The following is a 23,746-nucleotide window of genomic DNA, read 5'->3' on the forward strand; positions in this document are numbered from 1 at the left end:
GGCCGTTCCCCAGATGCCGGCGCTCTGTACTCTTGTGCTATCCGGGGCCACCAAAGACTCTTGGCTCCATTTCCACCCCAGCCCAGCCCTCCCTCCTGTGTGCAGCGAAGGGGTGGAGTTTGGTTTGGCGGAGCGTCTGGGTCGCAGGCTGCCCTCCCCAGTGTCTCACCCTCTGAAGCCTCTACAGCGGAACCCAGGGTAGGGCGAATGCATAACCCACAAAGTCTGGCCAGAAGTGGGTAGCTCTGATTTGCTTGCACCAAGGAACACCTTGGAGTTCCAAGGCCCCAGGCCTTCTGGGTCACTGTCTACATGCCTAGGCAGAGGGCCTCTGTCACTCTAAATCTCTGGGCCAGCTTCTTAATGGCACCCCAAGGTCCGCCACACCTATGCCTGTGGGTCCATAAGTCTGGCTATCCCATCACCCAAGGCCTAGACAGGGAGGGGTGGCTATGGGGTCACACCAGTCTGCTGCAAGGTGTTGTAGTGCCTGGCAGCACCTAGGCAGGTCTCTGCTCTGACTGCCGCCAAGGTGCTGGGGGAGGGAGCATCTTGCTGCCTCTCTGAGTCAGAAACTGGTGTACTCAGCCCATTCAGACTTGGGGGGCGATGTTAAAATGTGTGAGGGCGTGGCTTAAATTAACCGGCATTTCCACCCCGCCATGCATCACAGCCAATCCAGAGGAAGAAGAGCCCTCTGGGCTCAAGTTAGCCAACAGTGCCTTCTTCAGCTGTGGAGGCGGCCAAGGCCCTAAGCTGCCCCCTGGTGGCACCGAGGGAAGGCGCGCAGGGCTCCCAGCTGAGGGAGCTCTGCCTTTTACACTGCTGAGCTGGGAAAAGAGGGCCTGACGTGGTCAGCTCCTAGGCCAATGGACAGCAGAAGCAAGGCACAGCCAGGTTCAGCCAGCCTTCCTCCTCCGTGCCCCAACTCTTTCCCTCCTCCTGCCTGGCTCACTCAGGCTTAGCAGAGGAACCAGACCCAGAAAGGCTCAGAGCTGAGAGAACAACTCCAAATCATCTTTTATTAATATAAAAAGGGCATGTTTAGCAAAAGACACACCAAGAAAAAAGTTGTTATGCCCTGGAGACAAGGCAGGGAGGTGACAGGCCTTCTGAACCCCTTTGAGGGAGGAGGCCTGGGACAAAGTGGTGAGTAGTGTGGAGTGGTGGGGGCCACAGAAAGGAGAAAGCTCCTGATGGATCAACACTGTTGGCAGATCATGGGTGGGACTCACAGTGACCCCACTGCTAATTCTTGCAGGGGGAGCACCCAGTTAGTGCTGCCAACTGGAGAGCTGCTCCCTGGTTTCTGGAGGGCACCCACCAAGGGACACAGGACAGGAAGCCCAGGATAGGAAGTGCAACTTGGGGCGAAGGCCAAGGAGAAGCAGGTGTTCTGCAGTGGCCGGAAAGGTCCAGACGCTGAGGTCAAGGTGCTTCCTGTTACGTGCGGGCGTTTCGCTCTGTCTCTGCCAGGCACTCTCTGACTAGGGCCCGGGCATGGATGATGCCTGGGTGGAGGCAGAGTGGGGATGAGGAAATAAAACACAGGGTCTCAGTGACCTTCCATAACCCCACCCCACCCTCCAAGGAAAGACCCCTCCCTCCCTCCCTCCTTTTGTTTCTGCAAGTGACAGTCAAATCTAAAGAGGTGCTGGGTGAGCTTAGAGATTTGGCTAATCCTTAAATCCACCTAGTTGAAATGCAAATTCTCAGGTGCTTTCCTGGAAATCCACTCAATTTCAATTCAGTTGGAAACACCTCTCTGGATAGTGATACTGGCCCTAGTGTAGGCTTGGCTCAAGGGTCCTGCAGTGACTCCAGATGTCCTTCCTTCCCTAATGAAGGACTGTCCTGTGTCTGTCTCCTGGGCAGGACAGGTTGGCCTACCTCACTTACCTCTCTTCAGGCGCTCCATGGCACTCTTGCTACCAGCATAGGTAGGCCGGATCTCTTTGCCCATCTCTTCTATGACGGACAGCAAGTCGGTGTAGGTGCTCTGGGAGCCCTGGGCACTGGGTGGCTTCATCGCCTATGGTAAAAGAACAGTACAGAAAGCTCAGTCCCAGGTGGAAGAGGGCTCCCGTCAATCCCCGCCCATAAGCAAGTCCTTGGCCACTCACCTGCACATAGCCCATGGAAGGCGGTCCAAAGTCATTAAACAGTGGTCGGAAAGGGGCAGCGGCTCCTGGCACGGAGCCTGACGGCGATGGGACACTTCCGGCTGCAACAGGCGCGAGTAAGAGGTCAGTGCGAGGCAGGGACGCCTCCTTCCAGCTTTCCAAGCCCCAGACCGAGTTCGCCCGATTCCCTCCAAAAGGATGCTTTATTCCGTGCTGGTCAACTTCAAGGACACACCCCTCCCCCTGCGCTCCACCTACAAGCCCGTACGTGACCACGCCCACTTCACAGGCCAGCAAACTGAGGCTCAGCGAGGCTAGGCGGCAGGCCCAGTATGGTAGAACTCAGGCCATCTTCTCTTCGAGACTTCAACTGCCCGGGCAGGCAAGCAGGGGCGGAAATGGATCCTCACCTGTAGGGACCGGAGTCCCTGGCCCAGGGGTGCTGGAGCCGGGGGTGCTGCTGGGGGCGGGGGCGATGGGTTTGTAGGACATCCCCAACTCCTGGGTGCGGCGGACGCCAGCCGGCCGCTCCTCCGGGGTTGGCTGCCGGGCAGCCCAGCTGCGCTCTGATTGGCAAGCAGGCTGCACGCCCCTGGTAAATAGAGCTCCGGCCGGAAGGGTGGGCGGGCACAAACGCTTCCTCACTCCCGATTGGCGCGTAGAGCCGTCACTCGAGCCTCTTTATTGGCCGAGGTCTGCCCCCGTAGGTCGCAACCGCTGCCGATTGGCCTCCGCCTTCTGGACCTCGCACCTGTCTGCTCTGGATTGGGCGGTGGCCGCCGCCCTCTGCAATTGGCGAGTTCGCGGCCCGGGCTGGCGCGCTCTCAATCCGATTAGTTCCGAGGCCCGAGAGGCAGGGCCTCAGAAGCCTGGTTCTGGGTTCCGGGCGCGGCGGTTCGTGCCGAAGGGGTCTTCCTGGGCGCGGGCGTCGCCCTCCTGCCTTAGTCGCGCGTCCTCACCGCGCCGCCCTGTCTCTGTCCAGCTAGGGCTGCTGTCGCTGCCGCCGCTTGCACGCCCTTTCCCTCCGCTCCGGGTGCCGAAAGACGCGAAGCTTTGACGTTTGGAGTCCTGCGCCCCACCCCGAGCGCTTTTACGTCACCTTTCACCGGTTCAACACCATTTCCCGATCTGCGCATGCGCCCGCCTCAGGCCTTCATTTGTTTCCATGGCAACGAGTCCCTCACCAACGCCACCGCCCGGGCTCGTCCTCCGGATTGGTTAGTCTTCAGGTTTAGGCTGGTGTTAGGTCCAAGAGTGGCCTTATGGACCCTTCAACCCACACGCCAAGATTCATGCCTCTTGCTCAGATAATGACAAAGCCAGAGCAGTTAACCTTATTGAATACTAACTGTATGTTGGGCCTTGGACCAAATGGCCCCTGGACAAGATTACCGACTAGAGTCAACTGCCTATCCATTTCTAGTCTCCTCACCCCTACTAGCGATTTCTTCCTGGGCAAATTTGCGCGCCTCAATATGCTTCGATTTCCCCCACCTATAAAATGGAGAGTATAATAACTTCAGAGTGATTGTGTAGATTAAATGAATATTCACAAAGTGCTTGTTTCATTCTCTTCTTTGCTCTCCCATTCCAGTGCCTTCCCCTCAAATATTCCTTCCAATCCTAGACCTCAGATCTTTCTCCACCCACTAACCCTTTCTTCCAGGCCCCTCCCCAGAGTCTTTCTGGCCTTGTGTATCTTTCCTAACCCCAGCTCTGTAGTTTCTTCATCTTTAGGGGATTTGGTTTCTCATCTGTCCTGCGAACATTTTCAGACTCTTCTATCCCAGACCTTGTGCTGAACAAAGATATGACAATGAACTGGCCCTGACCTCTTCTGTCCTGTGGGATCTCCTATCCTCTAGGGACAGAGGGAAGCAAAGGCACGGGTTGCAGTAAGGCTGCCCACCGTGGAGACTGGGTGGGGGTGTATTGGAACTTAGAGGAAGGGCCCTGTCTGGTGACATCACACAGAGCTTCCCACTGGAGGTGGCATCTGAGCAGGGGAATGTGGGAATGGAGATAGAGGGTGGCACTTCAAGCAGAGGAACTGACGTGCAAAGCTTGAAAGTATGAGAGCACATATGACTGGATAATGGATTATTTTTTCTTCCATAGAGGGTTAATTAGAAAATGAGCAAAGCAAAGGAGATAACAGCATGCTCTGTTTGTAAGGAAGCTGAGTTTATTGGGCTGTCCAGTATTTCCCTAACTTCACCCACTCTTAGGTCTTGCCTTCTAGTTAATGTTTTCTTTATATCAATTCATTTTTTTAAAAAATCAAATATAGCTGGGTGGGTGTATAGCTGCAGGTGGTACACACCTGCAGTTCCAGTAATCAGGAAGCTGATGGCAAGTTCAAGTCCAGCCTGTACTACATGGCACGACCTTGTCTCCCCCATGCTCCACCAATAAACAAAGAAACAATTCAAAAGTCAAATAAAAAGGAAAAGCAATAATATTTGCTTTCCTGCTTTCTGCATTGCTAACAGTCTGAGTTTGTTTGGGCTGACTAATACACAGACAAAACAAAATACCACAGATTGAGTGGCTCAGACAACAAAAATTTGTTTTCTGCAGTTCTGGAGACTGGAAGTCTGAGATCAGCATGGTAGAACTCTGGTGAGGCCTGTCTTCTTGTCCTCGCATAGCCTTTCCCCAGGGCAGGAGAAAGGAACCTCCTTCCCCCCTGAGAAAAGGAGAGACAAAGAGAAAAGTCCTGATCCTAATATCCCCTTCAAGGTCAGGCCCCCAGTGATTAACTTCCTTCCAGTAAGCTCTGTCTCCTAAAGTTTCCACCACTCCCATTAGTGCCTCAGGCTGGGGACCAGCTCTTCAACATACAGGCCTTTGGGGAACATGCAAGACCCCATGGGCTCGAACTTGTGATCCTCCTGCCTCTGCTACCTGGAATGTGAGATTACATGGGCTGGGGATTTAGCTCAGTGGTTCTGCTGCCAGCCTCACAAGTGCAAGGATCCGAGTTCAATCCCTGGTACCAAAAAAAAAAAAGAGAGAGATTACAGACATGTACCACTCCCAGTTGAAAAGGGAAAATTATACAGATGGTTACCAGTTGTCAGGAGTTGGGGCTAGACTGAATAGTGAAGTATAGGGAATTTTATCAGGAGAGTGAGTAAACTTTGTTTTTGTTTTTGGTTTTTTTTGGTACCAGGGATCAACTCCGGTCCTTGCACTTTCGAGGCAGGCGCTGGAACCACTGACCTACATCCCCGACCCGAGTAAACTTTAATGTATGAAAAATTGAAGAATCATCTAGGAGGTCAATGGACCCCAGAATGAGAGGGCAGAATGTGACCAGAGAACCTAGCCACACCACAAATGTATGAGATGATTTTCACTGCAGGCGCACTGACCTGGAACTGAGTGGACGGTGAAGCTAAAGGCAAAAGGAAGTGCACCTGAGTGAGCACTGGTTCTCAGTCTCATTGATAAAGGTGCTTCCGCTGGAGTATGGGTTGACATTGAAGTGTTTAGAAAGGAAAGGTGGATGGTGGGAGTTGGGTTTCTCAGATAAAAAGGTGGGAGGTGAGAATGATCCAAGTGTAATGGAGTTGAAGCAATCAGTATGAACTTGTGTGGCTTAATTTATAGGTCCAGTTGATTATATACACAACTATTTATAAATGCATATCTACATAGCATACAACATATATCTTCTTGCTCTAGCAGCTGAGAGGGCCTAGGAGCAATTAGCACCTTCACTCCCAGTAGCACCAAGCAACTAGTGTGGTGTCAGATCTTGTTTTGAATCCCATTTTCCAGAAAGATGAATCAGGGATCCTTGGAGGAATGGCTCTTTCTGAGACCCGCCAGGAAATGCACAAGATTAGCCTGGAGCATCTGGTGGAGCCAGAAAGTAAGTTAATGCTAAAACCAGTGCTTACACACAGTGATGAGGGAGCATCAAAGGGATCCACGAGTTAATTGGAAGAGCTGCCAGTGGATATCTATCTTTTGTGTGCTTGTGTGTGTGTGTGTGTGTGTGTGTGTTGCTGGGGATCGAGCTAAGGGCCTCGAGCATACTAGGCAAGTGCTCTACCATTGAACTACATCTCCATCTCTTATTATTTATTTTCTTTTGAGACACAGTCTTGCTATGTTGCCCAGGCTGACCTTGAACTTGTGATCCTCCTGCTTCAGTCTCCCCAGTAGCTGGGATTATAGGCAGGTACTGCTGGACCCTTTTATTTTGATTTTGATTAACATGTATGTATTGTACATATTAATGGGATTCTGCGTGATATTTCAATGAATAGATATGGTATGCACTGATCAAATCAGGGTAATTAACATTTCTCTCTTTGTCATTTTTTAGCAGCTGTTTAAGCCTTTCAAGCTTCCCTCTTCTAGATCTTCATAGATTATATAATAGGTTATTGTGAACCTATAGTCATCCCACCCAGCTTTGGAACATCAGAACTTACTCCTGTGTCACTGTATTTCAGTGATATCTCCTGTGGGATATCTGTATTTTTTATCTATCTATCTATCTATCTATCTATCTATCTATCTATCATCTCTATGTAGGTATGTATCCTATTGATTGTTTCTCTGGAGAACCCTAATATATGGGGGTACCAAGTATGGAGTATACAGAAACTATTTGTATTATCTTCACAGTAATTCTGCAGGCCTAAAACTATTCTAAAATGAAATAAGTGAATGTAATATTCCACCTGGTGACAGTTAGCTAGGTACATATACATGTAAAAACCCGTTGAGCTGTACACTTCATACCTACCTGGTGCATATTACACTCAAAATACTTATAGTGGATGTAATATAACTGAATATACCGAGTTGGGAAAACTGGCAGTGCTAGTAGCTCAGGCCCGGCCTGTCAGTCATCAGTGGAGTTTGACAGCAGGAGCCCTTTAGCCGGGAATGGGCTCTGGGCTCACTGTGAGCTCAGCTTGCCTGCTGTCCCTTGCCTGGCCTTGACCTCTGCTTCAGCTCTCGTCTACTAGGACCTTTGGGGTGGGGGCATATATGAGGTTTGAGGGTCTGTGGGCACTTTTGGCCCCACAGACATTCTTTTTATTTTTTATTTATTTACTTTTTGAGATGCCATCTCATTACGTAGTTCAGGCTTGCCTGGAACTCATAGTGATCCTCCTGCCTCAGCCTCCTGAGTGCTGGGATTACAGGCAGTGCACTACCATGCCTGGCCCCAGCAGACATTCTGTACCCTCCCAAGCTCCCTCCATAGCCCCAACCATGGAGCCTGCTGGGCTGTGGGCTGGGGAGGGATAAGAGGCTGAGGAGTTCTGGTTCCCCCAGCTTATGTTCGTCATTTCCCACCCCCAGCCCCTTCAGGGACACCTTCTCAGACAGCGATACCATCTGTGCCATCTGGGAGACTCCCTGAGAAGTCACTGGGCTGGTGCAACTCATCTCCATCCCCAGGCTGCCAGCTTGGCAGGAAGGAACACCTAACTGAGGATTAGGGATTAATTGGGATCTGCCAGGCAAGCGGTGTTGGGGCTGCTACAGCCAGGCCTGGCACCTCGGCATCCAGGCTGCAGGTTGAGCAGGGCATTGGTGGCTGCCTGCCTGTTTTATCCCCTTGTGAATACCAGGGCTCTGAGCAAGAGCTCCCAGTTCTTCTTGACCGGGAAGGTCAGGGCTGGTCCTCCCTCCCAGCAGGCAGGAGCTGCAGACTAGGTCTTTCTGGAAGAGGCTGAGAATTGTCCTGGGCCCACCCAGGACATCCTCCCCAGTTAGCATTGTGGTTGTAGAGTTCCTGGATGGGATCTGGGTGCAAGTCCCATCTTCTTTCATAATGCGTGACTTTATGCCAGTCCCTCATCCTCCTGGAGCTTCTGGTCCTGGCAGACGCCCTTGATTAACCTTGGGGCAATGGGAGTTCACAGCCAGGTCCTGAACAGGGTAGGAGAAAGTATAAGCAGCTTTTAGAAAGAACAACACAGTAACCTGTGGAGAGAAGGCAATGGGACTATGTGACCTCTGGTAAGTCACTTAGACTTGCCAATTTGGTTTGTATGTTTGTGTCTCCTCCAAAGTCCATGCTGAAACTAAATTCCAAAGGTAACAGAGGTTGGACTTTAAGAGGTGATTAGGCTATGAGGACTCTTTGGACTAGGGCCTTATAAAATGACTGGCGGGGACTAGCTAGGCATTTTTTGCCCTTTCTGCCCTCCTGCCAGCTGAAGATGTAGGGCTAATACCATCTTATGAGCAGAGACCAGGCTCTCACCAGACAGAGGTTACCTGTGCTTTGATCTTTGGCTTTCCAGCCTCCAGAATAATAAATGTTAAAAATTCACGCTGTTTATAGTTAATCCAGTCTAAGTTGTTTTGTTATAGCAGCAGGCATGGACTAAGACACGCTACCTCTCAGTTTCCTCCATATGTGAAGTAGGGCTATGAAGCCTGGGGCAGGGTCGGATTGGGGAAATGTGTATTTGGGTCCCCCAGGAGGAAGAGCAAAAAGGAAGGTAGGGGAACAAGAATAGTAGAAGAATCTCTGATTTCCAGCAGGCCCAATCACACTTTGGCTGACCTAAAAGGTCGCTGGGGGCAAAGACTGCTCAGTAGAGGAGTCTTGTATTAGGCAGAAACAGCGAGGTCCTAATTCCCTAGTTGTGCTTGGTCAGTGGCTGGGGGCTCCCAAGTAGAGTGAGGTGTGAGCCTCCAGCCCAGTCTTTCCCCAAACTAAATCACTCCTTGAAGCTAAGTTCTGGAAGGGAGCTCTGAATTGGTCCCCTCCAGGCTGCTGCAGCAGTAACGTGATCAGGCTGGGAAAAGCCACCTGCCCTGGTCATTTCCTCCACCCTGTAATGCAATCCTTGAGTGGGCAGGGGACATTGTCAGGGTGAGGGGCAGGAACATGGAGTAGAAAACACATCTGGGCTCCAAAAGCAGGTTGGGTTTACCCATCCAGATGTGTCTCCTGACATTGGCTCTGAGCTGAGCCCAGGATCCAGAGAGAAAAACAAAAGGGTTCCCACCCACTGGGAGCTCACAGCTGAGCTTACAGCTTTTGGTCTCAGAGAGCATCCCTGGGGCTTGGGTCTTGGGGCCTCCAAGATATTCAAGAGGCAAAATCCATCTTCCCAGGCTTGATGATGCTTTATTGTCACAGAAACAGAGATGGAGTAAGGGGTGAAGGCAGGCAGGGATGGGGGAGTATCCCAGCTGTACAGGATGGGCTTCAGAGAACACACTTAGTTTGAAGAGGCTGTGGTCCTCCAGGCCTGACCGCTGCCTCCAGCTTCTGTACAGGTTCAGCGAGACATCATTCGCACAAATTCTGCCAGGACAAAGCCAAAGTTTTGGGCCTAATCTCCTGCCCCACTAGAGGTGAGGCCAATCTGCCTATCGAAAGGTGGGAAGGAGTTTGGCTGTGGGGAAGGCTTTTAGGGACACCTCCTGGATCAGGTAGGGAGTAGGACTCAGAACCAGGAACAGGAAACTTAGTCTTAAGGACAAAACAATTTTTGTAACTGAACCCTCCTTCCTCTCTGGTTTGACCACAAGGAAGCTCAGGAGTAACATGGAGCCTACTTTGGGGAATGTGTTTCTCTTTCTCTCTCTCTTTCTATCTCTTTCTTTCTTTCTTTCTTTCTTTCTTTCTTTCTTTCTTTCTTTCTTTCTTTCTTTCTTTCTTTCTTTCTTTCTCTCTCTCTCTCTCTCTCTCTCTCTCTCTCTCTCTCTCTCTTCTTTTGTTTTTTTGAGACAGGGTCTCACGCTGTAGTTCAGGTTGGCCTTGAACTTGCAGTGATCCTCCTGTTTCAGCCTTCCAAGTGCTAGGATTACAGGCATGCACCACCATGCCTGGGCCAGGAATGTATTTCTATATAGTAATTTTTCTTGGCTTCCTATTACTTAATCTGTGTGTGTGTGTGTGTGTGCGCGCGCGCGCACGCACGCTCAGTACTGGGAATTGAACCCAGGACCTTCCCATTGAGCTACATCCTCACCCCTTTTTAATTTTTAGTTTGAGGCAGGGTTTTGCTAAATTACTACATTGCTTCAGGCTGGGCTTCAACTTTTGATCCTCCTGCCTCAGCCTCCAGAGTGCTGGAATTACAGGCATCCACCATCATATCTGGCTTTTGTTTTTCCTTTGTGGAGAAAGAGCTGAGTTTCATATCAGCTGCCCAAAATTCCAGTCTGGGTTCCATCCATTTCCTTTTAGTAAGTACCTAAGCTTTCCTGGGAACTGACTTTCTTTTCTTGCATATGGCCATAGTAATGTACCCTTCCCTTGGGTTCAAAATGGTGATTAACTAGGAGAGGACATGGGCATGCTTGGCACAGGGTCTGGCACACAGAGATAACCCTCCCTGTGTCCTTTTATCTGGTAAGAACCTTGCAGGGTGTGTTGCTAAACGAAGAAGGTGGTACCTTCAAAGTCAACCAGGCCATCTCCATTGAGGTCAATGTCCTGCAGGATCTCATCCACCTCCCGCTGGCTGAGGCGCTCCCCCAGCAGAGCCTTGAGGGCCGCCCGAAGCTCCCCCAGGCTGATGCAGCCATCCCTGTTGGTGTCGAACTGTGGTGGTGTTAATTGTGGCTTGGGGTCACTGACTGAGTCAGACATCTGCTCAGCCCCTTATTCCCTGCAGAGCTGCGGCCCACCCGCCCAGCCTGGGCCCCTCTCACCTCCCGGAAGGCATCCCGAAGCTCCCTGACACCAATCATGTCTGCTGTCTCTGCCAGCAGCTTGGGGCCCATCAGCTCCACGAAGTCTTCAAAGTCCACCTTCCCGCCACCTGGGAGTCATGTCCAATGGCTGGAGACCCCAGCCTAGCACCAGGCCCTCCCTCCTGTGCCACTGTCCTCCCTTCTGCCCCTGGGCCTCTCTCCCCTTGCCTCATTAATGCTTGGGCCCTTCCCCTGCTTCCTGATGGGAACTACCCTCTAAGCAAGGCATGGATCTGGCCAAAGATGAAAGGCAAGCCACTCTTTTAAAGTGTGCTGGGGCTTTCCTTGATTTTCTGAAGCGTTTGGCTGGGGGCGAGTCCTGGCTCAGATGCTGTGTGACCTTAGACAAATTACTTCACTGCACAGAGACTCACTTTCCTCATCGGTAAAAGGGGGCAATGTGGCCCTCACCCTGCCTCCCCCAGAAGCTGGTGAGATTTGAGGGAATGTCCTAGGCCCTGGGCCCTGGCATGTGAGGACAGCCTGTGCAGTCACCTCTGGGTCTGGGCTGTTAGCTTTCCTGGTCCTGGCCAGGGCATCTGCGGAACAGGGATGGGGAAGTTCTGAGACATACTGATTTGCTGTGAGATCTCGATGAGCTCCATCTCGGTGGGCATGTAGCCCAAGGTCCGCATGCAGGCACCCAGCTCCCGATAGCCAATGTAGCCGTCCCGGTCTCGGTCAAACTCCTGGAAGGCGACCTGCAGCTCTACCAGGCAGGGTGGGATCAGTGGGGTCAGTCCTCCTACACCCCTTGGATCCCTGCCTGTACCAGACCAGCCCATCCTTCCTTTGGTCTAATTACCAAATAATCTCTTTCTAAACATCGGTTCCTGAAGACTCAGGGCATTTGTACAGGCTGGTGTGTGTGTGTGTGTGTGTGTGTGTGTGTGTGTGTTTGTGTCCCAGAACCTCACGTATGTTAGGCAAGTGCTTTACCACTGAACTATACCCCCAGCCCTTCAATGCTGTTTTTGTTTGTTCTTTCAACAAATATTCAAGGAGCATTTGCTATGTGCTAGGCTCTGCTCTGAGGACATGGCAGTGAATAAAAAAGGAAGAAGGAAGGAAGAAAGGAAGGAAGTGAAGCAAATCCTTGACCTCATGGAGGCTGCTCTCCCCTCCTCTTTGGCTCTATGGCACTCACTCAAGAGAGCCTTCTCTGTCCATTTGTTCCCTGTCAGCCCATCTGCTCCTTTTCTTGTGAGCCCTTGGCGCTGTTTATACTTGTAGTTGATGTGTTGCCATCTGTCCCAGAGGGCTTGGGCCAGATTGGCCCAGTTTGTCATGCTTCCCCATGCTCGGTGCAGGGCCAGGCCCACAACGGGTACCCAGGAAGTGTTGATTGGATGGATGCTTATGAAAGAGGCCCTTGACCCTCCTGACAAAGGAGACCAAGGAGCTGATGGCTGGAGAGGGAAGGGTCTGCTGCCTCAAACATATCCTCTGTAACCTTCTTGCTCCATTTCCTCTTGCAGATTGCTGAACCCCCGACTGATGCCCCCATCCTGTGGCCTCTACCCTGCGCCCCCCCTCTGGGAATTGCCCCTTTCAAACACTTTACCTTCGAGCTCCTCAGGCCGTAGGTCCCGATCCTGGGGGGCACAGATGGGTTAGGAATTCCCTGGGCCATCCAGGCCCCACTGCACCATTCACACAGGGCCCATGTCTGCTTGCTCACTGCCCAGGGCATCTTGGGTGCCCCTTCCCTGCCACTGGGCCAGGCTGCTCTCAGGGCCTCCCTGGCCCCTGCCCCCCTCTTCTGGGGAATTCCTTTTGCCAGAGGTGGATCTGGGGGTCTGGCACAACCTCAGATGTGGCCTCCACATCACTGTAAGTCTCCAGTGTTCTCTCTCTGTCCCTTGAGTCATCACTCTCTGTCCCCTCTGCCCCCACTGCTGGACTGGTGTGCCCCTGCTCTGAGGTTCCCCTCCATCCTCTTTCTTCTGTTCAAGGAGTGGCAAAGGAAAGGACAAAGCTGTGGGCTGGCGGGTGAGTGGCCGTACATACGAGCTGGGTGGTGGCGATGTTGGGCCGAAGGAAGATGCAGGCTGGCCCCACCAGGCTGCCAAGCACTGAGTAGCCCTGGACGCCCCCCTGCTCCTTGGGGCGGGGACTGGCACTACAGCAGGAGCCCCCTCTGGGGGAGCCAGGCCACTGCCAGGGGTCCTGCAGCAGAGCCAGCCATGAGTGGGGTAATGGCCTGAGGCCTCTCCCTTCCCCCTCCCCAGCCAGCCATTCTGCTCTTTAGAACCCAGCACCCAGCCATGAGGAAGAGGCTTGGGGTACACAAGACCCTCACCCATTAATACTGTAGACTGGAAGGGTTTATCCCCTAACTGCTCAGTTGGGCAAACTGATGCACTGAAAAGATGAAAGTCTTGGCCAGGGTCACTGAGGAAGCCAGTGGTTGAGTGAGACCTGACTTTCAGTTCTGTGCTGCCCCAGCCAAGGCTGGCAAGCAGGGAGCAGGCCCCAGAGGGACAGACAGCGAGGACCTGGTCAGCTGAGCAGGGGAGACCAGCCAACTGTGTGAGCCAGTCTGAGTCTGAATCTGGGGTGTCCTGGAAAAAAGTCTCATTTGAGGACAATGAGCAACCAACCCCTCCATCCAGAGGCCATGCCTACCTCCATCTCTAGCCGTCCCTAACAGGACTCTGCCCACTAAATCTCCGGGTCTTGACTGCTCCCCCTTTGCCCTCCTACCTTGGGCCCTCGACGCCAGGGCCGCTTGGCACAGTTCCCCATGGGCCCCTGAACCATGCCAGGCCCAGAGTCCTGGTGCAGTGGATGCTGCCGGCCCCCAGCAGCTCCCAGTGAGAGCCCGGATGCACTGCTGGGGATTTTCCTAGGGTTTTGTGGGGAAGATCGAGGGCGGGTGGGCAGGCGGGGGGCCCTGGGCCCAGTGGTGCATGGGTCCTAATCAGGGATTATCTCTGAGCATCTCTGCTGGTAAGGGGGGCCACTTAGGGCCCAAGGCCCTCTGGAAGGCACAGTCTCCCCATGCTTTCTCCTGAGGGTCTCCTCTCCTGTACTCTTCTCCCCCATGCCCACCCCTAATCTTCCAGTCAGGAGAGATTTTGTATCTTCAGAAGCAGGCCAGGAGGAGGCAAGCACCCCTGGGTCGGGGGGCAGGGGTGGCTGGGCCTCTGTCCCTGCAGAAGAGCAGTAAGTCCAGGGGGGATGAACACAGCAGACCCTTCCCCATGGCCTTTCTGAGAGAGGAGATCCCTGATCCCTTCCCAGAGTACACCCAGCCTGCTTGCCCTTGGAGCCCAGACCTGGATTGGCCTGGCACCCTTGCAGGAGAAGCTGAAGGAGGCTGCCTCTGGGTGCTGTATGTGGAAGCTCAGTAAATACTGAGGTGGGGAAGGGGGTTACTCTGGCCTCTGCTGACCCACAGACTGACCCCTCTGTCATGTGAGTTCTGCATCCCCTCATGCATTTGGCCCTGATCTGTCATACAGGGGACCCTGAAGTTCCCTCATGGTCCCCTCATTCCCCCTTACCTGCCCATAGGCTGCCTGCACCTGAGTCTCGAGCTCCTGAAGAAGTGCTCGCCGGCTGGCCGCTGGGCTGGCAGGGGCCTGGCTGGGACCTGGAGCCCCTGCAGAAGGGCTGGGGTCCCCCAAGGGGATGCTGCTGTCTGCTGGGCCCTCTGGCAGGGCCATGGACACCAGGGGTCGGCACCTCCTTCAGGCCCTGCTTTGTGTCCTGGTCCTGTGGGCAGGTGGCTCAGTGGGCAGCTGTGGGTGTGGTTCCCAAGGTCCTTCCTCGGTGGCTAGCAGAGCTCTATGTCCCTGAAATGCCCTATTTCCCCCACTGTCCCTTGCACAGCCCTGCCAGCCTGCATAGCCTCCCTGAAATTCTCCCCTCCCTCCCCTGCTATGGCCCTTCGGGCCTCACCTTGAGGCTCTTCCTGCAGCTGTTACCTCCTTCTCCCCATGTCCTGCCTCATCTCTCTGACTCAGGGTCCCCAGCTTGATCTGCCTGCAACATGGCTGTCTCACTTTCCATCCCCCTCATCCCACCACTATCTCTGTCTCTACCCTGCAGTGTCTCTGTACCTCCTTCTCACCTTAGTCTGTTTGTACGCAAAGGCAGGTCACCTCCTTCCTGCCCCCACCCAGAGTCACAGGGTACCTCTGTTCCCCCACCTTCCTGCCTCCTGTAGTGACCCCCACCTGGTCCTGCTGACCTGCAACCTCTTGCTTCTCAAGGAAAAGGGGTGGAGGTGGCCAGGCAGCTTCCACTGGTCTCCCGTGCCCCCTCGTCATGCCCCCAGCCCACTCACCACCCAGCTGCCTTTCCTCCACTTCCAGAATGAGGTCAGTTGTCCTGCCTGGCCCTGTTCAGGGCCTCTCATGATTTATTCACTTGCCCCCTGCACCAGCCTTTGTCCCAGGGAACCAGATCCCAGCAGACATCTGCCACCTGAGCTGGTGGCTCTGCTCCTCTTGGCCTTTCATGGCCACCCATTCATGTATTCCCTCTGCCAACATTTGAGGTGGGCTGGGAGCCAGCCCTAGGGCCATTTGACAGACCCTACCTCCCAAAGGACCCTGTTCTCAGACACATCTAACTCAGAAAAGGCCACCAGGCAATCTCTGTATTTAGCAGGCACCAACCCGGGCATCAGGGAGGCACGGTGGAGGGGATGAGGAGAAGGGGCAACACTCCAGGCCAGTGATGGTGAACCTTTTAGAGCTTTTAATGATAACAAACAGTCGGCTGCGGTGAGCGTGCCATGGGTTTGCCACCACTGCTAGGCATTGCCCACCTGTGTTTGAACTGGACCTGATGCTGGGTGAGTGCTGAGGTCTGGGACAGGGATCAGTCAGAAACGTGGAGTGTGTTGGGTGCAGGGCTTGGTGGGTGAAGGCTCTCAGGAAGAAGTTAGTAGCCTTTGTGGAGAGTATGGGTGGCAAGAGGCCTGGGATGATTTCAGAGGGGCTGGATCTTTAGCCAATGTTTGTCAAGCACTCTTTTGTGCCTTCCTGGGTGCTGGGAGCCAGTCCCTGCTTCTGGAACTTTCCACCTGGTGGAAGCAGCACAGGCAGCAAAGTAGAATTATAGTAGATGGGGAAGTGCAAGGAATGGTCCCCAGGCTGTTTACAGGAGACCTGGCTGTGATGAGGTCTGTGTGTGTGATGGGAGTGGCTAAGGGACAGGGTGGGTCATGCAGGGAGAAGGAACAGCCTGCACACAGCCCAGAGGCAGGGCTGAGATCTGAGGACAGGCAGGGACAGGGAGGAGAATGGATGCTGGCCAGGCCGTCAAAGATGGGAAGGAGTCATTGTGATTATTCACGGTGACTTAGTGCTCAGCCTCTGTACCTGGAGACCAGGCCTGCACCAGTGTCCCAGGCAGCAGCATCCCTGAAAACATACTTCACAAAGTTTACCTGTTTTCTGCAAGGTTGTAGAAAAGGCCTGCAGGGCTGGGTTTCCCAGACACTCGAGTGACCCAAGTAATGTATTTCATCTCTTTTTTTTTTGCTTTGTTTTGTTTTTGGTACAGGGGATGAACTTGGGACCTTGAGCTTTCCAGGTAGGCGCTGGAACAACTGAGTTAAATCCCCGGCCCTGTATTTCATCTCTTTGAGCCTCAGTTTTTTTGGGGTTTTTTGGGAGGTTTTTTTTTTGGTACCGGGGATCAAACTTGGGACCTTGTGCTTGCGTGGCAGGTGCCAGAACCACTGAGCTAAATCCTGAGCCCAAGCCTCAGTTTTTTAAATCTGAAAAATGGCGGTTGGCCTAGTATCTGGTTCTAAGAAGGTGAGAAATGTATGTAACAAAGTACAATCCAAAGCAGTTGGGCTTATAACTGGGTAGAGGACAGTGAGTAAGAGTTCTCAATCTAGGAGCAATAGCTTTGTGCCTAAGGGAGGAGAGAGCTTGGCTTAGAAATCCTTCCTGTCTTGTGTTCAATGAGCAGAGTCCTGGAGCATTCATCTTGGTGAGCTCAAGTTGCCCAGCCTGATTAGCTAAGCTGGGTCCTAGTTCTGGTATATAGGACAGGTGAACTAGTGGTTTGACTGATCAGTAGATAGATGGATGGATGGATGGACAGGTTGGATGTATGGGTAGGTGGATGGGTGGGTGGAGGGGAAGTTGGATGGGTAGCTGCTTTGATGGGCTAAATGGTTGGTGAATGGATGGATATGTAATTCATAGATAGATGGTTGGTTGGATGAATAGATGGTTGTGTGAAAAGATGGCTGGATAAGCAGGTGGAAGATGACCGGTGGATTAACAGGTTCATAGATGTTTTGATTCACTAGTGGTTGAATGTTGATCATTGGGTGGATGGATGAGTGGGTGGATGGACAAATAGTAGGGTGGAAATGGATACATGGCTGGGTGGATTATTGTATGTGGTCTTATACTTTTCATTAAAAGAGACTCTTAGGTAGGGGTTATATATTACCTTTTCAGTATCTCTGGTGATGCTCATTCACTGCCTGACATTTACTTACCAATGAATGAATGAAGACTGTGTATCTCCCCCCAGTCTGAACTGTGATTCCTCTGATGACAAAGATAGTAGCTTATTCTCCACCATGTTCCCCACAAGCCAAACCCTGAGCTTGGTACCTGGTAAGCACCATAAAAGAACCATACTGGGACAGACTTTACATCCACTAGAATAGCTAAGTAAAAGGTGGACAGTAACAAGTGTTGGTGATGGGGAGAAACTGAAACCCTCCTATGTGGATGGCAAGATTCTCAAATGATGTGGACACCGTGGGTGTGGCCTGAAAGTGACTGATCCCATGACCCAGCAAGTCCTCTCCTGGGTATGGACTGAAAAGAAAAGATCAGTTCACACGAAAACTTGTATATAAATATTCCTGGAAGGCCAGGGATTTAGCTCAGTGGCACCGTGCCTGCCTCATAAGCACAAGGTCCTGAGTTTGATCCCCAGTACTGAAAAAAAAAATTCCTGGAAGCATTATACCTAGTAGCCAGAGTGAAATAAACCCAAATATCCGTTGATAAATGCATAAGCAAAAATGCAATGGAATATTTTTCAGCCATGAAAAGAAACAAAGAACTGACACATGCCACCACCTGGATGAAACTTGAAAATGTGAAAAGTGAAAGAAGCCAGACACTAAAGAACAAATACTGTATGATTCTATTCATATGACATGTCCAGAGTAGGCACATCCATGGAGATAGAAAGGAGAGTAGTGATGGCCAGACAACAGGGGAGGGGTAGGTGCTAATGGGAATGGGCTTTCATCGTGTTTAGGCACGATGAAAATGTTCTAGAATTAGACAGTGGTAATTATATTATGATTGCACAACACTGAATATACTAAACTCCAGAGAATGTACTGTACATAAAGGTGAATTTTACATAACAAAAAGGATGTTTATATATGTATTTAAAACCCACCAAAGACAGCTGTTGACATACACATGGGCTGGATATCGGGGATGGACAGAGTGAGGTGCCTGGCCTGCCAGCCTGGGACAGTGATGTTTCAGAGACCCAGAGGAGAAGGAGAGGAAGCCCCAGGGCTGCCTGTGGAGCCAGAGGACTGTGGTAAAACAGCCCCTTGGAACACTGCAGCAGAGTGTGCCTCCATCAGTGGGGGACAGTCTAAACATGGCCAGCCTGCTGTGTCTGTCAGCTTTCTGTGACTGTAACAAGTACCTGAAATAGATCAACCTAGAAAGAGGAAAGAGTTATTTGGGCTCATGGTTTCAGTCCATGGTCACTTGGTCCCATTGCCTTTGGGCTTGGGGAGAGGCAGAACATTATGATGGGAACACATGGTGGAGAAAACTGCTCCCCTTGTGGCAGACAGAAAGCAATCAGAGAGGAAGGGGCTGCATCCACATATCCCCTTCAAGGACACACTCCCACTGGCCTAACTTGCTCCCACTAGACTCCACCTCCTAAAGGTCCCAGCATCTCCCAGTCGCATCAGAGGCTGGTGGAGGGCACTTATCCAAACTGTAGCACCTGCACTCCCAGGCCTGTGACACTTCTGCACAAAGACAGGGCATGTGTGCTTCAGCCCAGAACAGCTGAATGAACCTCTCTGAGCCTTGGTGTCTTTGTCTGCATAATGGGAACAAGATTCTCTCCCTCCCGGGTTTGGGATGTGGGAAATGAAATGAGATCATTCATATGAAGGCTTTTCGTAAGCGGTTCCAAGCTGGGCAGATGTTCCTCCAGCTGTGAGTCAGGGATGAGAGCCCAGCTCTGGCACCATCTCCTCCACCCCCTCCAAGCCCCAGGGAGCTGTGGGCTCAAATGCAGGGAAGGAGTGGAAAGTGCTCCCCAAGATTGAGTCCTGGCTGCAGCATCAGTGTGCTCCTGATTATAGTGACATCCTGGGTCCCCATGTTTGGGGTAGGTAGTCTGCATGGGGTGGGGGGTGGGGGGGATGACAGGGACAACCTGCCTCTTTCTTGTGTTTCTGACCAGACACCTAGAAGCACCTAGGAGAAGGACAATCAGAAGAACTGAGCCTGGGTCTCCAGGGTCCTGGGTAGCAGGACTGAGTGCAGGAGAGACCCTGACATTCCAGCCCAAGCATCTTTCCATCCACCTGCACCCCAGGTCTAGCCTGTATGTGAAGGTGTAGACCTCTCAGACTCAAGCAAGAAATGGTCTGTGGGCTACACAGGGGAGGAAACTTTTTCTTTAACCTTCCCGAGCTCTTAGTGGGGACAAACCCCTGTAACAAAAAAGAAAAACAATCACGAGGGAGAGACCTCCACAGAAGGAAGCTTCAAGCAGTGGCTTAGAACTCCACACACACTGCACCTGCAACAAGGAACAAGAGATTTGTAGAGGAACTCAAGATAAACAAAAGCCATTTTGAGGTGTCCAGGGGTTTGGGGACACTGGGAAGGTAAATACATGGTAGGAAAATAATGAAGTAAAGTTTGTCTGTGGATTCTCCCGGGCTACTGAGAGTCTAGATTTGTCTCCAATATAGGAAAATTTATATGCTGTCTTTATATACCTGAGTCTTAGGGACACAAATTATGTAAAGTCTCCAGTAAGTCTTCTTTGGCCCCTAAGGCCTTGGTATTATTATCATGGAGACAGGATGTATAAGTAGATATATTTATTGAAATTGCAACAATTCATGCAACAAGCTTTATCGAGCACCTATAATGTGCTGGTGCTGGGAACTTAGCAACATGCAGGTGCTCAGTCTCGGAGAAGCTGTGTGTTTGTGTTTGTGTTTGTTGTTAACTTGTGAAGCTATGTGTGGGTGCCTCTTAAAGCAAAGCTGCTGCCCTGTAGGCAGGGCGCACCAGTGGCAGGGAAGGTTGGCCTGCCGGTTCCTGCCTCCAGCACTCCTAGAGCCTCTTTGGCCAGGACCTGCCACCCCAAACTCCTGGAGAGAGAGGGTAGGGCAGAATAGTGTATATACTGTATGACCTCCCTGCTGCAATTCCACTGCACCATCGCCAGAGAGTAGGAGCTGCAAGGTGGGAGTGGGGGTGGGGGTGGGGTGGGACAGGGGTGGGGCGGAGTCCCACCCTCTCCGTCGGGGGGGGGGGGGGGAGGATCTGATCCCCAGCCTATCTGCCTCTGGGCCCTGCAGCCAGAGTGCAGATCCTCCTTCATCTGTGCTGCCTGTCTCTCCTAGTGCCGCCTTACACCATTGTCTACTTCCTCTCCAGGGGTATGGCCCCACAAAGAACACAGGCAGGACTCCTTTGTGCCAATCTCTAGGCCCCAGCTAGAACCGGAGGGGACGGGGCCTGGGTGGTGGGGGTGGGGCCATAGTTGCAGGTGGCAGGGCCAGGACCTGTCTTTCAGGAGCCTGCAGCCTTCAGGGATTGTGAGCATCTTCGCTCAAATCTGTCACTGTTCCTTTCCTGGGACCCTGTGCCGTTGCTTCCCTGGCTCCATTCCCCTCTCCCAGGCCCAGATGGGACCATATTCTCCACCTTTTCTCCACACTTCCCTCCCTTCCCCAGGAGGCCCCAAAGCTAGGGTTTCTATCCTGGCTCCGTGTCCCCCTCCCATTCTCCCAACCATTCCCCAGGTGAGGCTGAGTCTCTGCTCTGTCCCCACACTCCTGTCCTGTCCCTCCCGCCCAGGGCACTGTGAGGCCATGCGCATGCTGCTGGCTGACCAGGGCCAGAGCTGGAAGGAGGAGGTGGTGACCTTGGAGACCTGGGGCCGAGGTCCGCTGAAGGCCTCCTGTGTGAGTGACTGCACCCTGTCTGGGGCATGGGTCTGGCCTAAGGGGGCTGTGAGTAGAGTGGGGGCAGCCTGGTTCAGGACCTCCATGGAGCTGTTGCCTCCCTCCTTAGTTATTTGAGCAGCTCCCCAAGTTCCAGGACAGAGACCTTGCCCTATACCAGTCCAATGCCATCCTGTGCTACCTGGACCGCTCCTTTGGTGAGTCCTGAGGCCTCTAGTGGCCCAGTCCAGAAAGATCCCTGACAGGTGCCTGGGCAGGAGTTTTGGGGGCTGGGCCAATGCACCTGTAGCCAATAAAGTCTTACTGGGCTGGGGGACAGGCTGAGTCCCCCAGAGGAAGGTGCAGGGCCCAGGTTCCAGCAGGGTCATGGGATGGTGCAGGGCTCCACACAGGTATGCAGATTTGCTGCACCATTCCCTAGACAACAGCTCAGAGGAAGCCACCAGCCCCAGTATGTGCAGGAACTTCCAAGTGGACCTCCCTGCCCATTTCTTCTTACTCTGGCTACATCTGAATCAGAAAAAAACCCACGCTCACAATGAATAGGCCTGTGGCTTTCTTCAAGGATAACAGGAACCTAGCTTAGGGACAGAACTGTTCTTTTTGGTCAGGTTAGAGAAAGGGTATCCAGGAAAGCCCAGGATCCCAGGAGAGCAGAAGGAGCAACACTGCCATAGGTCCTCCCCAGTTTCAACAGGCCCCAGGTAGGGGACAGAGGCCTCTGTCTAGGACCTGCCACCTCCTCTCCCTGCCCCATGCTGCCCTGTGATGCATGTGGATACCAGCCTTCATGTCCAAATCTGTCTAGGCCCCTACAATAGCTAGTCAGACACACCAGAGCCTTGGTCCTCTCTTAGGGGACAGACTTAGGGGACAGACGTGGCCTGGAGATCAGGCCAGGGTGTCAGCTGGGAACACCCTGGTGGGCCTACAGATTCCTCCAAAGCTGGGTGCAGCAGAGCAGGCCCTTCAAAGTAAGTGACCAGAGAGGGGTCCTGCTGGCCCATGGCTGAGGCCCCAGAACTTTCAGGGGAGACAGAGGACAAAACCTGAGCCCTCTCCCTGTCTGCTGACCCAGGGCTCTATAGCAAAGACCAGCAGGAGGCTGCCCTTGTGGACATGGTGAATGATGGGGTGGAGGACCTCATCAGGTGCTGTAGCCACCTCCTCCATAACTATGTGAGCAGAGATTGTGGGCTGGTGCTCAGGGACATGGGCATCAGGGGCAGGGAGGTCACCTTAATCAGTTTGACCACACGTTCCCAGCTGAGATCACTATCATTGGCAGGAGAAGGGCAAAGCCCAGTGTGCACAGGAGCTTCCAGGGGATCTGAAACCTTTTGAATTTTTGCTGGCCCAGAACAAGGGAGGACAGGGCTTTATCGTGGGGGAACAGGTGAGTGCTGGGTCTGGCCCCTCCCAGCCCATTGTGTCCATTGCTCAGAAGAGCAATCTGAGGCTCGGAGCAGAGGCAGACAGGGAATAGCCAGTGCTCAGCTCCGAAGCCTCTCTTCCTCTGACCTGGCTCAGGCTCCTTGACCCCCTGCCCTGCAGATCTCCTTCGCTAACTACAACCTGCTGGACTTGCTGCTGAACCACCAGGTCCTGGCTCCTGGCTGCCTGGATGCTTTCCCCCTGCTCTTGGCCTACATGATGTGCCTTAGTGCTTGGCCCAAGCTCAAGGCATTCCTGGCCTCCTCATACCATGTGAACTGGCCCATCTTTTCTCTTATCAAGATATGAGCCTGCATGGACCCCTAATAAGAGGAAAGCTGGCTATGGTCATGGAGGGGCTGGGGGTGCACAGGAACCCTTTGCCTTTTCCCAGGGCTGGATGTCTGGGTGCCCACAACAGGATTAGGCCCTGGAGCTAAGCTGCCAGGAGACACAGAGGAGCTGAAGACTCCACCTCAAGTCTTCCTGAGTATGTGTGTATGGCCTCACAGTGAGATTGGGAATACAGCAAGCCAGGGAGTGACTTCTATCCAAGAAAAGGACGGCTGTCAAAGTACAGGACAGTTGCTTTTCTGTGTGGTGAATCCAGTCCTGGGCACATGGCTTCCTGGTCTTCCACCCCCCAGGAGCCCTCAGTGCACTCTTGCAGTTGGGGTGACACACACTTAGGGTTTCCCTGCATGCTCACGCTGCTCATTCTCACGTGTTACCATGGTCATCGACACCTGGACACTCCCAGCCAGGTGTGAGGGACTGAGGGCAGCCTGGAACTCTGGATGGCCTCTTGCTGCTTGGGGATCCAGAGAGAGGAAGGGATCCCTCAGGTTGGGGGAGCATCTATCTATTTGAGTAGTCCTCACCCTCATCCTGAGGGGCCTTACACTGGCTCCACCTGGGTGCATCCTCTCTGTGCCGAACCAGTGTGGCCACCTCCTGCCTGAGTCTCGAGTCAGCTGGGAAGCTCCTGTGGAACCATCAGGCAGCCTGGAATCAGACAGTTGCAGAATGCCCACTGCCCCAGTGTGGACCTGCTGCACTAAGGGAGACCACCTCTTGGTCCTGCTGCCCTCGCTGATGTGAGCGCCCCTCCTCTAGAGCGTCCCCAGCCCACCCTACTAGTGTGCTCTTCTTTGCTCTCCCAGCCTCTGTCCCTGTGATGCCAAAGGCATTGGACTCTGCCCACCCACGTAGCCCCCTCCTCTGTCCTCCTCCAGTGGCTGGGTCCCTTGGGCAGCTCTGCCCCCCCACAGCTCCCCTTGGGCCTTGCTCGCTGGCTGGTCTCCTG

At 52.9% G+C, this 23,746-nt stretch overlaps 3 protein-coding genes across 5 annotated transcripts; 1 reads left to right on the top strand and 2 right to left on the bottom strand.

Moving 5' to 3' along the window:
• Positions 1-996: 996 nt before the first annotated feature.
• Cdk2ap2 (cyclin dependent kinase 2 associated protein 2) lies at positions 997-3,253 on the bottom strand. Its single transcript, XM_004852226.4, has 4 exons — positions 2,534-3,253; positions 2,124-2,224; positions 1,900-2,032; positions 997-1,511 (listed from the first exon to the last, which is right to left on the bottom strand). The coding sequence occupies exons 1-4, from the start codon at positions 2,613-2,615 to the stop codon at positions 1,444-1,446; spliced, it is 384 nt and encodes a 127-aa protein (XP_004852283.1). The 5' UTR covers positions 2,616-3,253; the 3' UTR covers positions 997-1,443.
• Positions 3,254-9,229: 5,976 nt separating this feature from the next.
• Positions 9,230-15,098, bottom strand: Cabp2 (calcium binding protein 2). Of its 3 annotated transcripts, XM_004852223.1 has the most exons (7): positions 13,524-13,580; positions 12,828-12,986; positions 12,382-12,412; positions 11,392-11,526; positions 10,776-10,885; positions 10,518-10,665; positions 9,230-9,420 (listed from the first exon to the last, which is right to left on the bottom strand). In XM_004852223.1, the coding sequence occupies exons 1-7, from the start codon at positions 13,578-13,580 to the stop codon at positions 9,395-9,397; spliced, it is 666 nt and encodes a 221-aa protein (XP_004852280.1). In that variant the 3' UTR covers positions 9,230-9,394. The 3 variants fall into 3 exon arrangements, with proteins under 3 accessions (XP_004852280.1, XP_004852281.1, XP_004852282.1); XM_004852224.2 differs by lacking the exons at positions 12,828-12,986; positions 13,524-13,580 and adding an exon at positions 14,327-15,098; XM_004852225.1 differs by lacking the exon at positions 12,828-12,986.
• A 5,801-nt stretch (positions 15,099-20,899) lies between these two features.
• LOC101712988 (glutathione S-transferase P) lies at positions 20,900-22,749 on the top strand. Its single transcript, XM_087205122.1, has 5 exons — positions 20,900-21,006; positions 21,116-21,203; positions 22,085-22,198; positions 22,278-22,402; positions 22,561-22,749. The coding sequence occupies exons 1-5, from the start codon at positions 20,914-20,916 to the stop codon at positions 22,747-22,749; spliced, it is 609 nt and encodes a 202-aa protein (XP_087061248.1). The 5' UTR covers positions 20,900-20,913.
• The last annotated feature ends 997 nt before the right edge of the window (positions 22,750-23,746 follow it).

The sequence above is a fragment of the Heterocephalus glaber genome, unplaced genomic scaffold (genome assembly GCF_053883595.1).
Source record: "Heterocephalus glaber isolate CG9 unplaced genomic scaffold, H.glaber_assembly_v1.0 deba00000594, whole genome shotgun sequence".
NCBI lineage: Eukaryota > Metazoa > Chordata > Mammalia > Rodentia > Bathyergidae > Heterocephalus > Heterocephalus glaber.